At 49.0% G+C, this 16,059-nt stretch overlaps 1 protein-coding gene across 3 annotated transcripts in view; it reads right to left on the reverse strand.

Annotated features, from left to right (window-relative positions):
• Nucleotides 1-15,317, reverse strand: part of LOC142590624 (uncharacterized) — a 79,354-nt gene extending 64,037 nt beyond the window's left edge. Inside the window, exons 1-2 of one of the 3 annotated variants that reach the window (XM_075702957.1) lie at nucleotides 14,595-15,317; nucleotides 3,058-3,151 (exon numbers count right to left, since the gene is read on the reverse strand). In XM_075702957.1, coding sequence (XP_075559072.1) covers nucleotides 3,058-3,151; nucleotides 14,595-14,858 — 358 coding nt within the window. In that variant the 5' untranslated portion in view covers nucleotides 14,859-15,317. The remainder of the gene's footprint in view (nucleotides 1-3,057; nucleotides 3,152-14,594) is intronic. The other 2 variants (XM_075702956.1, XM_075702959.1) reach the window with 2 other exon arrangements.
• Nucleotides 15,318-16,059: the final 742 nt, after the last annotated feature.

The raw sequence follows: 16,059 nt of genomic DNA on the forward strand, positions 1-16,059 counted from the left end.
TACTAAGTGATTAAAATCGCCTGAAAACAAGAAGAAACGTCTTTTTCGTGTCACCAAGACTAGGAACGATGTTTGTGCATGGGACAAATACAACATTGCAGAAAAAGCATATTTAACACAAGCGCGCAACGCTAAATACTCATTCTTTCATACCGAGCTACCAAAAATCCTTTATGATTCACCCAAACGTTTCTGGCAAATTCTAAACCCACATGACACCCCTCCTGTTATCCTTACTAATCAGTCTGGTCAAGAAGCAAGTTGTTCAGAAAGTGCCAATATATTTAATATAGCCTTTTCGTCTGTCTTTACGAATGAACCTAACCCTACTGAAACATAACTGTTTTCTGTTAGTTTACCTGAAATGCCACCCACAAGCATTAGTTTCTCTGGTATCCTTTCCTAAATTGAAAAAATGAAGTTGTCATCTTCTACTGGTAAGGACGAAATAAATTCCAAGCTCTTAAAACAACAGTAAGCACATATCTCTCGAATTTTAACTGTAGCTGTTTTCCCAGTCACTCTGCTCAGGAATTCTCCCTTACGACTGGAAAGGTCATTCCAGTTCTCAAAGCAGGCAACAGAGACTGTCCGTTAAATTACCGACCCATATCTCCAACCAGTGTGCGTTGCAAACTCATGGAACATATTATATACTCTCAGATCATGCAGTTCCTTGATTCTCACAGTTTTTTAATCCCTCTCAACATGAACTTCGAAAAGGCCTCGCATGTGAATCCCAACTAGCCCCTTTTCTTCACGACATGCATGCTAACCTCGACAATAACCTACAAACAGATGCTATTTTTCTTCACTTATCAAAAGCTTCACCAAAGCTTTTGATAAAGTACCACACAAGCGTCTACTGATGAAGCTCTCTCAACTAAATCTGCCACCCGATGTTCTAAACAGGATCGCCCAATTTCTGACTAACGGCTCTCAGATTGTTTCCCTTAACAATGTCAAGTCTGACTCGCTCCCTGCAACGTCCGGCGTGCCGCATGGATCTGTCCTCGGCCCACTTCTATTTCTAATATATATCAACCACTTGCCTAACAATTTATCATGTAACATCCGCATGTTCGCTAACGACTGTGTTATCTACCGCAAAATAACTAACATATCTGACCAAATAGCGCTGCAGAATGATCTTAATAAAGTGTTTGACTGGTGTAACCACTGGCTAATGACCCTTAATCCTAACAAATGTAAATTAGTTTCCTTCCACCACCGCGAAACCCCGCTCCAATTTCCCTATGCAATCGCTAACATGCCAGTTGAAACAAGTGAATCCTATAAATACCTTGGTGTAACACTAACCCTTGATCTTTCCTGGCGCACTCATGTCACGAATATCATTTCATCGGCTAACCGATCATTAGGACTTCTAAAATGTCATCTGCGTCAATCACCCTACCACGTAAGACTTTTGGCTTACCAATCGCTAATTCGGCGCAAACTTGAGTACGCATCACCAATCTGGAGCCCTCACCAAGTTTATTTGATTAACGCTATCGCAGCAGTGCAAAATCGTGCTGCTCGCTTCATTCATTCTTCTTATTCATACGATATCAGCATGTCATTCCTTACAAATGAATCTGGTCTGCCCACTCTTTCGTCTCGCCGCAGGATCGCCACACTATCAGTTCGCCACACGTTTTATCACAGTTCTTTCAGCCATCCACCTCGCATCGCTCCCCCCGCGCGGGCCATCCACTTCAAGTCGCCCGGCCCCGTTCTGGCACCCCAACTTTTTCTGCATCATTTTTTCTGCCGCTCAGCTTCAGAATGGAATGGCCTTCCCCACGACATTGTTTCAATCACCTGTCCATCTCGTTTTATTCAAAGTGTATGCAGATACCTGTCTTGTTAAAAACCTGTGGTATTAGTAACATCTCTGTACAACCCACTCCTAATGTAACACCCCCTTGTGGGGTCTTTAAGGAAATAAAATGAAGTGAAGATATGGCTTTTGGCGCAAAGTACGAGGCCGTGAAAGCGATTCCCGGCCAAGCCGGCTAAATGTTTGTGGCAGCAACGCGCGATAAAGTTAAAAGAAACAAAATGAAAAGACTTCGTATACTTCGATTTAGGCGCACGTTAAACATCTCCAGGTGGTCAAAATTAATTCGTAGCCACCATACACGGCATCTCTCTACGATGTCCCAATGTTGCTTGGGTACGTTAAACCCGGTGAATCCATCAACTCAGCATTTCTCGGGTCATGCAGCCTCCAGCCCGCTTGTCCACAACAAGCGTGATCACGAACACGCGCACAGACACACATACAGGACGGTCATTCTCAAGTCTTATGGAATATTGCAAAAAAAAAGCCTGTTGCAGATAAAGCAATTCTAGTCCTTGAGCTGGATTATTCAGGAAGGCGGTCATTACCTGCACAAGAAATCGAAACACACATTCCACTAATTAACAAAATCGACTAATTCTCTTTTGAATTATATACTTTACGGGTCAGATTGCAATCTACGAATTGTAGCCGGTGAGTTCACAAGGCGTATCCACTTGGAATAAATTTCCAGAATGACGCCAGTTGGGACATATGCGCCATCAAACTAGCCGTAAGAATTCACTGTTTTTCCATTTACTGCTTTTAACACAACGCTCTTTTATGCACTGAATCACAAAAGTAACTGGAACGCTCATGTATTTCGTTCCACACTTTGGTAAATATCTGTAAACTGGCGTCATCCTCCAAATTAATTTCAAGGCGATAGGTCTTGAAAGCTCACCATCTACAGATCGTGGATTGCAATATTAGTCACGAAGTAATAAAATAAGAAGTTCATTAGTGAATTTTTGTTGATTAGTTCGATATGTCTTTTCATTTCTCGTGCTAGAAATGAGCACCTCTTCGAATAATCCAGCTCAAGGAGATGAAATATGCTGTCTGCCACAGCTGATCTTTAGGAATTCAAAAAAAAAGCATTAGAATGACCACCCTCAATCTACACAATCAACACACACACAATCAACCAACGATGGCCAGCCCCGTTCAGTGCATAAATCAAGCTAAAAGCCGTGGCTGACTGAGCTCACCTGGTGGCCTGTATATCTGCAGGTCTGGCTTAGAAATGCCCACTCGGCGGGCGGACGCACTGGTATTGACGCTCTCGAGATATTCTCCCTCGAGCTGCGAAAAGGGTTGCCGCAAGAAAATGTAGCGGCAGTACGAATGCAAAACAACAGTACATATATATAACAGCGCGTCAAGTCGACATCAATAAATGAATCGCTTTTTTTTTTCAGCTTGCTGTGAAATTAACATATATATATATATATATATCTTTTTTGCCCTCTGTAAATTTCCTTTTTGTCTTTCCTTGTTTTCATTCTTTTCCTTTTCCCTTCCGCATTCCCTTTGTTTGGTGCAATTCCGGCGTAAGATTCGCAATCATAGTTACAGTTCGGCCAGCAAAACTTGCTTGTCGTTTCATATTTGAGGTAACATTTTGCTACTGCTAGCATACATTTGTGGCTTACGATAATAAACAAATACTCTGTTCAACTATATGCAAAAAAAAGTAATTTAAGAAAGTCGCACTTTCGCCCGAGACGCGAACCATCGATTGCGATAGCAAATTAGTGGACCGCTTTACGAAGTAACGACAGTAGTTTTATCGGCCGTGTACACTTGCTAACATAGGCATACTGACGAGACGTTCATTTGAGGGATCGCCAGTCGTTTGTGCGCAGGCGCGAGCAAGAGCGGGTGCGAGAGAGAAAATCTGGGGGATTTTGCTCCTTGAACATATGGCTCTGCCTAGGTACTATAGAGGAAGTTTCTTAGCGCGTGTTGTAGGCGCTTGTCCCTAGGTGTGCCGGCTTCCCTCGGACGCTGGCTGCCAGCGCGGTGAAGCAGCGGGCTCAGTCAGTCGAGGGGTATCGTAGCTTTCTCGTTCGTTACGGCGATGTCATCATCATCATCATCAGCCTGGTTACGCCCACTGCAGGGCAAAGGCCCCTCCCATACTTCTCCAACAACCCCCGTCATGTACTAATTGTGGCCATGTCGTCCCTGCAAACTTCTTAATCTCATCCGCCCTCCTAACTTTCTGCCACCCCCTGCTACGCTTCCCTTCCCTTGGAATCCAGCCCGTAACCCTTAATGACCATAGGTTATCTTCCCTCCGCATTACATGTCCTGCCCATGCCCATTTCTTTTTCTTGATTTCAACTAAGATGTCATTAACTCGCGTTTGTTCCCTCACCCAATCTGCTCTTTTCTTATCCCTTAACGTTACACCTATCATTCTTCTTTCCATAGCTCGTTGCGTAGTCCTCAATTTAAGTAGAACCCTTTTCGTAAGCCTCCACGTTTCTGCCCTGTAGGTGAGTACTGGTAAGACACAGCTATCATACACTTTCCTCTTGAGGGATAATGGCAACCTGCTGTTCATGATCTGAGAATGCCTGCCAAACGCACCCCCAGCACATTCTTATTCTTCTGATTATTTCCGTCTCATGATCCGGATCCGCCGTCACTACCTGCCCTAAGTAGATGTATTCCCTTACCACTTCCAGTGCCTCGCTACCTATTGTAAATTGCTGTTCTCTTCCGAGGCTGTTAAACATTACTTTAGTTTTCTGCAGATTAATTTTTAGACCCACTCTTCTGCTTTGCCTCTCCAGGTCATGTACCGTGTAGATAACATTACAGATGTTTCTGTGGTAGCACTAGCAACCGTAGTAGAGCCCGGCCCGCATATATTGATAATCTGGAAAGCAGAGCGCCTTAGCAACCGCGGCTGAAGCCCAAGTGGCTGAAAGGCCGCCGGTGACGATGACTGACCCGGCACCAGCGCCGCAGGCGCGAGTAAGTCGGTCCGACGTACCGACGTACCTTCATAGGCAAAGTTCTGACTGCAGGGTGTTGCAGAAGTCGCGGGCCGCGGTAATGCTGAACTTAGCGTTACAAGTTGGTGGCTGGACATAAATATATTTATTAAAAAGCATTTTTTCCTAATTGTAATAACGTTTCATTATTCAGCATTATTGGCGGCGCCTCGAGGGCACCAAAGCGGCAACGGGGGCCCCAAAGCTAGAACCCGGACTGGTCCGTGGGTAGCCAATTTTTTATCCGAAAACCCCTTGACACGCTTCGGCCTCCGCGGCCCCAATCCACGGCTTCCAGCTTTGATCCCCCCGCTACACCTTGGGTGCCCTGGAGATCCTGCGCCGCCTGCTTTACTATACGTTTGCTGGTTGCATATGTGCCCTCCTGGAGCAGTACTTGTGAAAAATCCAATCTATCGTCGCGACGAAAAAAGTGAGCCGCGACTTATACAACGCCAGTCAGAATCTTGCCTCTTGAGACACAGTGATCACAATATGGGGCGCCCGTGCCCACTGCCTCACCGCGCGGGCAGCCAGCGGCAGAGCGTAAAGAAACTCGACCGCACTCCGCAATGCAGGCGTGTCTAGGGGACAAACGCACACAACACGCGCTAAGAAACCTCCTCCGTAGTGGCTAGGCAGAGTCTTATATTAAAGGAGCAAAAACCCACAGATTTTCTCTCTCGCGCCCACTCTTACTCGCGCCTGAGCGCAAACCACTGGCGATCCCTCAAATGAACGTCTCGTGGCATACTGTACTCGCGGACAACTTTCTCTGTGAAGGGAAAGCTACGGGCGTGTGGCTGCTCCACATGTGTTACCGCGCCAAGTAGTTCTGCAGCGTTTGACAGTACTTTTGGTTGCTGAAAACAGAAACTGTACCGACGCAGCTTCCACGTACGCCGTTTTCCCGTTTCCCCAGACGCGGAGAGGAAAAGCCACAGAATAATTCAGCTTTTATACTCAGTGGTGTCTTCTGCGTTATTTAACTGATAAGGTGTTTACGTTTTCTCTTCCCCAGGCTAAACTAGCGTGGAATAAAACACGTGACTCTTTTCAGAAACGCCCTCACTTTTATGCGCTTTACCTCCGTAGCTTTCCATTCGTAGGCACAGAATGCTGTCCGCGAGTATAATTAACAAGCATGATGTCACCCGCGCACAAACCAACATGAACATGTCTCACTCGATGACCGCAGAAACTCGCTGTCAAAACGCTGCAGCGAGGCAACGCGGCAGCATCAGCGAGCGAATTGCCTACGTGCAGCCGCTCGCATCAACGCCTTGAAAACGTAGCGTAGCGCGGTCTCTGTGACCTTCGCCTTTCAAGTTACAGCCGCCCGGAGGAGAACGCGCCCAGCCTCCCCGCCCTCTCCCGGCGCCCGACGGAAAGCGGCGCGCTTCCTTCTCGCTTTCCGTCGTTGCGTGCGCGACAGCGATCGCCGGCCCACGTTCGCACGCTTTCACTCACGCATATACAGTAACACTACGCACATTGTTGGATCTGGAGGACAATCCCAATTGCTGTCTCCCAGGTATTGGACCTTACCGTTGGGTGCGGGAGTTGGCCGAGGTTGAGGAGGACTTTGAGATGAAAACTGGAGGTTTATTTACATTATTTACAGTGAGAGCACAAAGAAATTAACAGTCATAAAGTCATAACGGGCCGGCAGCAACTCGGACGCTGCGGCCCGTGGCAAGAAGCTCGAAAGAGATGAATAAAGGAATGCTCTCTTGCTGCTCCCGGTCTCTGGCTTTTAACCTTTTCGGTGTCTCGAAGTCACGTCACGTTCGGCCAATCGGCGAGCGCGCTCAGGTGGCGTCATTTTCGGTCAATAGTAGGCGCCTATGCGATTGTGTCACACCCGGCGCAGAGGGTCGCTCATTGGGCCCCAATTGTCCGATGGCTTACTTCTCTATGCGGTATTGCCTTCCTGGCTTGCAACTGCCTTCACAAAGGCGGATGGGGGGATTGCTGCCAGGGCTTCACGGTGCATTACAGCCGTCTTGCCTTGGGACCCACGTTACCTGGAACCGTGCAAGGCTCCCGCTACACTTTCGGGAAGAGTCAAGCAGTGAAAAGCTCCACCTGCGGCACACGAGGTGCGGGACGCCAACTTGTTTGGACGTGCGGAGCCTCGGCAACGTGGCAGATGTGCTTCTGCGCTCCTTAATTAGCTGTGACGCGATTCGATGTGGTCTGGTGAACTCGAAGGAGGCTCAGGAAAAGGTTCCGTATCCAACAACATATAGCGTACGGCACGCGGTGACGATTTTGTCACCCGCGTACTATATACGGAACTTCACTGCGACGCCGACAGTAGAAATGCGCCTGGAGTGTACATTTAATTGTTATGGCAATAAAAAAAGCGAGCGATGAGGTTCCGCATCATAAAAGTGCTGTTTCTTGGTCGAGTTGGAGTTGCAAATTGGTATGGGCTGCGCTTTCGACTGCACCTTACTGTGTCCTAGTCTTCGAAAGTGAAATCCATACCAGTCTGAATCATAACGCCGCCATTTTATCGCAACTTTGGACACAAAGGAGATGAATGCGGAGCAGCTGAGTAAGGGACGCTTCCTCACAGAACTAAGCAGGCAGGTGACGAAGTAAGGCTTCACCGTGATGCACTTGATGTGTCGATGGCAACAATCCAACTGCGTTTCAGGCGTTGCTCGAAGAAAAACGCACACGCGCATAAAAAAAGTGATAAACATGTAGTCCAGGAAATGCAACATTACCTTTGAGAACACATGCTTTGTTGTGCATCTTTTGTTTCTAAATTATGCCGTTGATACACATTCGGGCAACAGCCATTGTAGAAGTTATTGGGTAACAGTGGACGTTTGCCATTTATATTTATTTATTTATTTATTTATTTCAACGCCTTCAATGTCATGTGGGGCGCTAGACAGAGGACTAGGAGTCGGTACAAAACGTAATGATCGCGGTTTTCAGTGATAATGTTGCTGGCAAAGGAGGCGGGGAGGCGTTTCCACGTGGACGCTGTCTTTGGCATGAACGAGTTAGCGTGCACGTTTGTGCGCCAAATTGGGACGTTGACTTTGAAGTTGACGTCAGTATGGGCTGCAAGAGTTGAGGATGACTTTGAGATGAAAAACTGGAGGTTTATTTACATTATGTACAGTGGGAGTACAAAGAAATTAACAGTCATAAAGTCATTACGGGCCGGCAACAACTCGAACGCTGCGGCCCATGGCAAGAAGCTCGAAAGAGATGAATGAAGGAATGCTCTAGGAATGCTCTCTTGCTGCTCCCGGTCTGTGTCTTTTAAGCGCTTCGGTGTCTCGAAGTCACGTCACGTTCGGCCAATCGGCGAGCCCGCTCAGGTGACACCATTTTCGGCCAATGGTAGGCGCCCGTGCGATTGTGTCAAACCCGGCGGAGAGGGTCGCTCCTTGGTCCCCAATTGTCTGAGTGCTTACTTCTCCCTGCGGTCTTGCCTTCCCGGTCTTCAACTACCGTGACAAAGGCGGACGGGGGCGGGGATTGCTGCCAGGGCTTCACGGTGCATTACACCCGTCTTGCCTCTTGGACCCACGTTACCTGGAACAGTGCCAGGCTCTCGCTTCACTTTCGGGAAAAGTCAAGCAGTGAATAGCTCCAGATGCGGCGTACGAGGTGGGGGCCGCCAACTTGCTTGCACGTGCCGCGTCTCGGGAATGTGGCATACGTGCTTCTGCGCTCCTTAATTAGCTGTGGCGCGATTCAATGTGGTTTGGTGAACTCGAAGGAGGCTCAGAAAAAGGTCCCGTATCTAACAAGGCACAAACGTAATGACCACCAGTATTCTGTGCGCTCTTAATGTGACCATTGGTATAGTACACCTTGAATCATTATATGGCACATGAAGCGGAAAATCCGGCGTTGGCATGACCGAACGATGGTCCAAAAAGTCTACGAACCCTCGACCTAGTCGAGCCCACGACCTTCGGTGTGAATGAAGGTGAAGTCAATCAAGGCACTGCTAATTAAGCTAGATTTAATGCACTCGAACCCACAGCCTATGGTGGGAGTGGTACCCACAATTAACCTTTGGTGTCAATTAAGGTTAAGGTAATTAAGGCGCAGTTTCGTAAGATATAGGGAATCAATGCACTCAAACCCACGACCTTTGGTGTTAATTAAGGTGAAGTTAATTAAGGCGCAGTTACTTAAGATATAGGGAATTAATGCACTCGAACCAGCGACCTTTGATGAGAGTCGAACCCATGACCTTCGGTTTTAATAAAGACGCACCTAAATTAAGACGACTGAAGCAACATAGGAATCACCCGCTGGTCGCAATGCTTTCGCATTCATCCACGTAGAGTTAACTTAGTGCCCCTACAATTCCTTCTTACTTAAAGGTCAGAGAACCCGCCGTGGTTGCTCAGTGGCTATGGTGTTGGGCTGCTGAGCACGAGGTCGCGGGATCGAATCCCGGCCACGGCGGCCGCATTTCGATGGGGGCGAAATGCGAAAACACCCGTGTGCTTAGATTTAGGTGCACGTTAAAGAACCCCAGGTGGTCAAAATTTCCGGAGTCCTCCACTACGGCGTGCCTCATAATCATAAAGTGGTTTATGGCACGTAAAACCCCAAATAAAAAAATAAAAAAAAAGGTCAGAGAGGTCGAGGTGCGGTTTCATTGCAGTTACCGTAGTGGCACGAGAGTAACTACAAAGAATGAGTACGTAATTAGAAAGGAATTCAGCACTAGCACGTTGGCGTGGCGTGACGGACGTTCTTTAAACAATACGACTAACCGAATAGAAGCATGTTTGTGAGCATGTCTGTGAATAGAAGCGACTTAAATAAGTCTAAAGCGCGGCAAAAGAAGTTCTCCAAATATTACAATACTCCTTAATGAGAAATTTGAGCGCAGCTCCATGCGAGTTTTCATTCCGTGATATGTTGACTGGCGTGGACATTCTGTCAACGGAGCGAAGAGGGGTGCGACTGCTTCGCTACCGGGAGATCGCGAGAGGCAGCGCGTGGGCGACGCGTGGGCGCGATTCACAGCAGCTACCGCAGATAGACCTCCGCTCATGCAGCGCTTCCTTTCCGTATATGGTATCGGTGGACGCACTCGCCGCATACCATTGCTGAACAAACGACGGCGCGCTATTCAGGCGCCATCTCGTAGCGGTCATCGCCGCAGAGCACGTCCTGCGGATCACTACGCTTTTATTCTCACGCTCTCGCCATACTCTCCTCCACCGCTTTCCTCCTCGCGCTCTCTTCACAATTGCAGTCTTTCATCCCCCGTTGCGCTCCGCGTTCGCTCTTTCACCCGTAGCTGTGCTGGTTCGCTCGGTTACGCTGACGCCCACGTTCATCGCAGGAACGGGCACTAAGAGCTGGGCTCTATAGGTTTATCGACAAATACAATAATCCCTAAGGCGAATTTTGAGCGCTGCTGCTTAAGGGTTTCGAATTCGCGAAATATTGTGGCAAACGATTTTATTCTGAACAATAGAGTCCTCTTGGAGGCGGCGCTGAACCTCTGCTCTAGCAGCTCGTTTAGCAGCTGCGGCAGACGCAGCATTCCCACTGGTTGCATCGCTCATTGTTCAGAAAGAACTTACTGACACTATTTTGCATTAGGACTCTGTTGTCACTTGGTAGTGACAACGAAGAACGACACACAGTCGGAAATGTGAGTTGCAAATTTAACTCTTTTTTGGGCGAACTTGTGGCCATGAAGCAAAACAATTAACACTCAAGAACAACAATAGCGCCGAGCAGAGTGGGCGATCGTCGAAAATCTCATCTACGGCTCAAGCGCGACAGCTTTCATACATGGCTCGTCGAAGGTTTCAGTGTAATTGCTGGAGTCCGCATGGCTTCCAGAAAGTATCACACAATTCGCGTCGCTCATACAATCAGAATACAAATACAATCGTGCTATCTCGCAGTCTTGTGCCGCTCTATGCTTTCCTCATCACCCTATGGCCATACTCTCCTCCTCCGCTTTCAATGTAGCCTCCTCCGCCGCTTTCCTCCTCGCGCTCTTTTCGCTAACGGCGCCTTTCAACCACCGCGGCACTCGGCGTTCGCTCGTTTGCGAGGCACCTCAACGCTCAACGCAGTAAGGGCGCTCAATCTCACAAGCTGGTTGCAGCACTGCCGAAGATACGAGGCGCACACAGGCAATATCCTTGTGCAGTGGTATAAAGTTCCGTGTGAAACTGGCTGATTATTGACTACACTTGGGAGTTTTCTTCTTCCTTGCTACATTATATGGAACAGCGATACGTGACATATTAGGCCCTTTGCGCATGCACGTCATATACCGAGAATAGCTGTAGCAGTTACCGCCGATAACCGTATTGGCCACCCTAACCGTGGCAACATGACAGCGCCCATAGAGCGCCGACCGACCACCCACTTTGATCCGAGTTCGCGCTTGTTACTGGCTCTCCGCTCTGTCAGCAAGAAACAAACGGCAAAATCAGTGATCGCTAAGTCTCATTTCAAGCTGACGACAAAATATATGCTTTGCTGTAATTATTGAGATCGGCTGTTTGTTTTCATACTGCTAGGAATACAGACACGGCACCGAGCTGTAAAATTGGTTTGATTTCTAGTTAGCAGATGGCGCCACGACATTAGAATTGGTGATTCGTTGACGATGCGGAGCGGTATAAAAGCCTACATATTCACTGAATCATTACCTTGCTACCTCGCTCTAGCATGGCACATGATGACGGTAGCGAGCAAACACGAAGTAGACGCCGAGCAGACGCTGTGACGCAAGCGAGCATTTGCAAGGGCATTCGCCCGTATATTTTCTTAAGGAGGCTGCAAGGAAAGCGTGCAGATCAGGCGAAGTCTTCCGGTCGCAAGCATGCAAACGCAGCTTGTAGTTATGGCGTCAAGGCATTTCTTGCTTCCATCCATCAACGATTGAGAATGTAACAGGATGGCATGCAAGCAAACTCCGGGCAGACGACGCAGCGCGGATGAGCAAATCTCGAGGGGCACTCGGCCTTCCTACTGGCTAAGAATTCGTGTGGCTTGCACAGTGCTGCAAACAGCTTGTGAGATGGCCATGTCTACATAGTGGAAAAGACGAAGACAGAAAATAGGGCACAACACAGTGCCTCTATTGTGTGCTATCATGTGTCCTCGTTTTTTGCGCTGTGCAGACATGTCGATTTGAATCAACTCGCCCAAGCTTCGACATTATCAAGTTGTGAGATGGAGTATAAGAGCTGCACTCTCATAAAAAAATCCGCCTCCATTCCACCCTGTGAAAGTGGATGTACAGCGAAGGTGCAGACGACATGTTGCGTCCGTGACCGCGTTCGCACCCTTTGCGTTTGTGCTTCGACGCTGCACTGTTCACTGTGCATGTTCGTGGCGACTCTTCTTTGCACGTGTTGCAATATGCGCTTTCCCAGCGGCCCACCAGGCGTTGCGCCGTTGACAATATTGTAGCTTATATATCACAGTCGTGTACATGCGTCTGCATCTGGCGGACCTGATCGACTGACCTGAAGCTAATCAAGCCATCAGTGAAGAAAACTACTTCTGTGGTTCAGTTTTGCCCATACGGATTTGACATAAACCATTCCTCATTTCGTACAGTGCAGACACAGAAAGCAAGAAGCGACGACATGCAGCAGTATCGACATCGGTGCGTTGCCGTTTTTGACGGAAAGCTGCCCGCCGCACTCACCGGCACTTCCTTAAATTAAATGCGACTACGAAGATGAATGTATTTTCAGTTATTGTCATGCCGGCTCATTACTTAGCTTCCGAGGTGCACTGCTTGCCTCGCATCCCAAATGGGCAGCGAGCGTAGGCCCCTTCGACACAGCAGCGTAAACAACCGCCTCGTTCAGCTGCCAATCGGCGTTTTTGCGAGAAAACTACGCGTTCTCTAAATGAACTATCACACGCGCAAAGTCTTCATCTATGTCCACATTACGGAACATATTGTGTGCGTGAAGAAAACACGATGAATGATAAGTAGGCAGCATAACGCTCCCGTACTAGTCTCCCGCTCGCTGTTTTCGAAGGTGTGTGGTCGCTCATATCAGCGCGATTCAGAGAGACGCAACAGTGCTTACACGCACAAAATCTTCCTGTTCTAAGATGTTCTAGGGTTATTTGGTGTCAACGATGCGCGGCTACAGCGTTACACCTCGAGCGAACGACGAGTGGTCGCTGCACCCGCCGATCGACGCGAACAAATGCACCGCTCGCTGCTTTGGACAGTCGGCGGCGTTTTTGCGAGACGCAAACGCAGAAAGGCTTGCTCGACATCTCACAGTGAGCATGCGAAGCGTTTCCCTGAGAAGAGGCATACACCTAAAGTAGCAAGCAGCACGTATAACATCAGTGGTTTGGTCTACCCTTGGTCTTCATGTTGCAGCATGATGTGTAGCACATGGGCGCTGACTCTCACGAAGGCGGGTTGAATGCGAACGGCAATTCGTGGCTATCGAATTCGTGAGAATAATGCCTGTCAATATTTGACACATCCGAAGAGCTGGCTGTCACAAATCAGCAGAGCGCCTGCTCTTTGCTGCCAGCGGGCGAGACCGGCATGCCTTGCGCGCCTTCCCCGGTGTATACACCCTTGACGTCGCACGAAGAGGTTCGCTCGGCTGCTTACTTATGTTTCGCTTACGTATTCACTCTTTTTTGCTCATTTAAAATTATTTTCTAATTTGCGAAACAATTCTATCAGACGCGTGACCGGGGGTTTCTCGGGAACCTAAATATTCTATTACCTTGACATGGTCAAAAATCGCCGGCGCTGCACTTTAAAAAGAGGGAGCATATCCCACAGCGATTGAAGCCAAACCTGTCGGCCCAACATGTGATCGTACGTCAAAGCGCGCGGTTGGTTTCCGTGTTCCCGCTCTGCAGGCAGAGCTACGGCAGGGCAGCCGAACAAACTCTCGCCTAATAAAAACTACTGGCATAGCTACTGGGAACCAAACGTCTCAGCAAATCTCGATTCTTGCTCCGTGATCTAGATGCTGGTGGTCACGTGTCGGGCCACCAATGCGGTTCGCTAGCCATGGCCGGCTGCGTGACGCAATGCTCCCTCTTATATTTTTCCTTCCTCCATTATTGTAGCGTCCGCGACCGCGTTCGCACCGTCGCCGTTAGTATCTTAGACGTCGCGGTGCATGTTTGCGGCGTCCATACGCTTGCGCTTAACCCGCGTTCACAAAATGAATCGCCTCCGTGACTTTCTGAACAGTGTTTGCTGTGATGTCGATTACGGTCGTTGCACACGCTGTGCAAGATTCAACGAGCGCTGGAGCGCCCGCGCATCCAAGACAGATACATCGCGTGCGCACGTGAGCGGAACTGCGCCGCATTCTAGCCGGTCTTCTAGTATAGCGCAAGTGCGTCATTGAACTGTCAATTTGTCAAAGTAAAATGTGGCACAAAATTTGTAAAGTACCACTTACACGCAACCTGCAGACATGACGGCATCGGATTGTAATTCAATATACGAGAAAACATAATTCTGTTACGCTGAAACTCAAAAGTCTTCCACCTGCCGTTTCTTCTTGTCTGAGTGAAACTTGGGACGCGGAACAAAAAGCCCAACTAGAGGCTAACAGCTTAGCTGTAAAAGAGCAGCAACTGCGAAAACACAACTTGTACGTTATAAGCGAATGTGCGTTTGTATCAAGTCACGCACTGCATATATGCCATGCTGGCACGCTGTGAGTGGAAAGATAACTAGAGGATTCGGGCCTCGCCCTGACCTTTTGCATCTGGGAGTCTCGTTGTGCTTCGCTGTGCTGCAGCCAATAGCACCCAGCGTCGAGTTGTGGAAGCACGTTCGAGGGTGGTCCGCAGCCCCGTGACACCGGGGTCGTCGCTGCTGGTTTTTGCTGCTGCGGTGCCGTGCAGGGCGATCCCAGGATGGGCGCATGGGCGTTGAGCTTGACTCTGCCTCTTCCTCGACCCGAGCTCTCCTTGACGACTTCGACGGGCTGTGCTGCATCGCCGCCACCGAAAATGTTCATGGCTGCAGGGAACACGCGTTCGTTCTGCGCCCCCCTGGAGCGAGTGCGGCTGTTGCTGATGATGATCACAGACGAGTGCGCGTGCGGCTGCAGGGTCTTGGTCAAGAATCGGGCGGTAGGAGGAAAAAGAGAAATGTAAGTAATGAAGTCGTTAACCTAAATGTGACCATAAACTAACAATCTTGGGAATGAGTCAACTTAAGCAGTCTCGGAAAAAGAAAGCAACGATGAAATGGGGCATCTCTGTTTTCTGCGCCACGCGAGTGTTGTCAGGGGTGGCGCCGTTATTCGGACAGTAATTACGCTCGAGGCGCAAGGACGTCGTCGTTGCCGCCGCCGTTGTCGTGCGTTCCCGCGTGACGGCAAACACGGGGCACTCGCGCGGAGGTTTAGAGGGCTTTCAAGGAGGCGGCGCACGTGTTTCGCTGCAACAACAACGAAGCGAAGTCGATGCACCGTCCACGCTACGCTCAAGTGGCGAGCTGTCGGTGCCGAGGCAGCGTTCTGCCTTCCGCTGCCGGCACGAGCGTCGTGAGCTCGCCACTGCACTGGCCTCGAGCGCGAGAGATGGCGACGCCGCGATGATGTAAGCAGGGAGACTCGATGCACTCGTCTGCTACGCTCCGGCCGAATAGCTGCATTTCCATTTGTTTGCCGCCGCCCTCACTCCGTGCTCGCGTAGCATGGCGCTCCCTGGTTACTGTCTATAGTCTTTATTTATAAATATTTATACTTTTAGGCCAAGAAACCTTATACATTTTGTGCGCCTACTGTGAAACCGCAGCCGTCACGGTCACGTACGTGATCTCGTGACTAAGTGCAAAACAGCGGCCTAATGGAGTGGCGCGGCTTTGCAGCCTAAGCGTGATCATAAGGCTTCATAGCGAAACAGCGGGTCGACTAAACCGCAATATAGTTGATCGCAAATTTTACGTTCAGCTCATAATCTCTCTCATTTCGTGCAACATACTTGAAGTTATCGTTCACATAAACATCTCATGCTTTTACTGACAAACAGTTACTTTCGAACACTAGTTGCGCTATGTTGTATCTTGTTTATAGCAGCACTAGGGGCGGCGCATTGGAAGAAAGCGTGCATGTAGCCACCAGCCATCCCAACTGGACCATGCTTTGCACATGCCGGATGTTATCTCCAAGGTGTAGCGCTGGCTTTGTATACGCGCTCATCCGCGCGCGCAGC

This window comes from Dermacentor variabilis, chromosome 8, assembly GCF_050947875.1.
Source record: "Dermacentor variabilis isolate Ectoservices chromosome 8, ASM5094787v1, whole genome shotgun sequence".
Classification (NCBI taxonomy): domain Eukaryota; kingdom Metazoa; phylum Arthropoda; class Arachnida; order Ixodida; family Ixodidae; genus Dermacentor; species Dermacentor variabilis.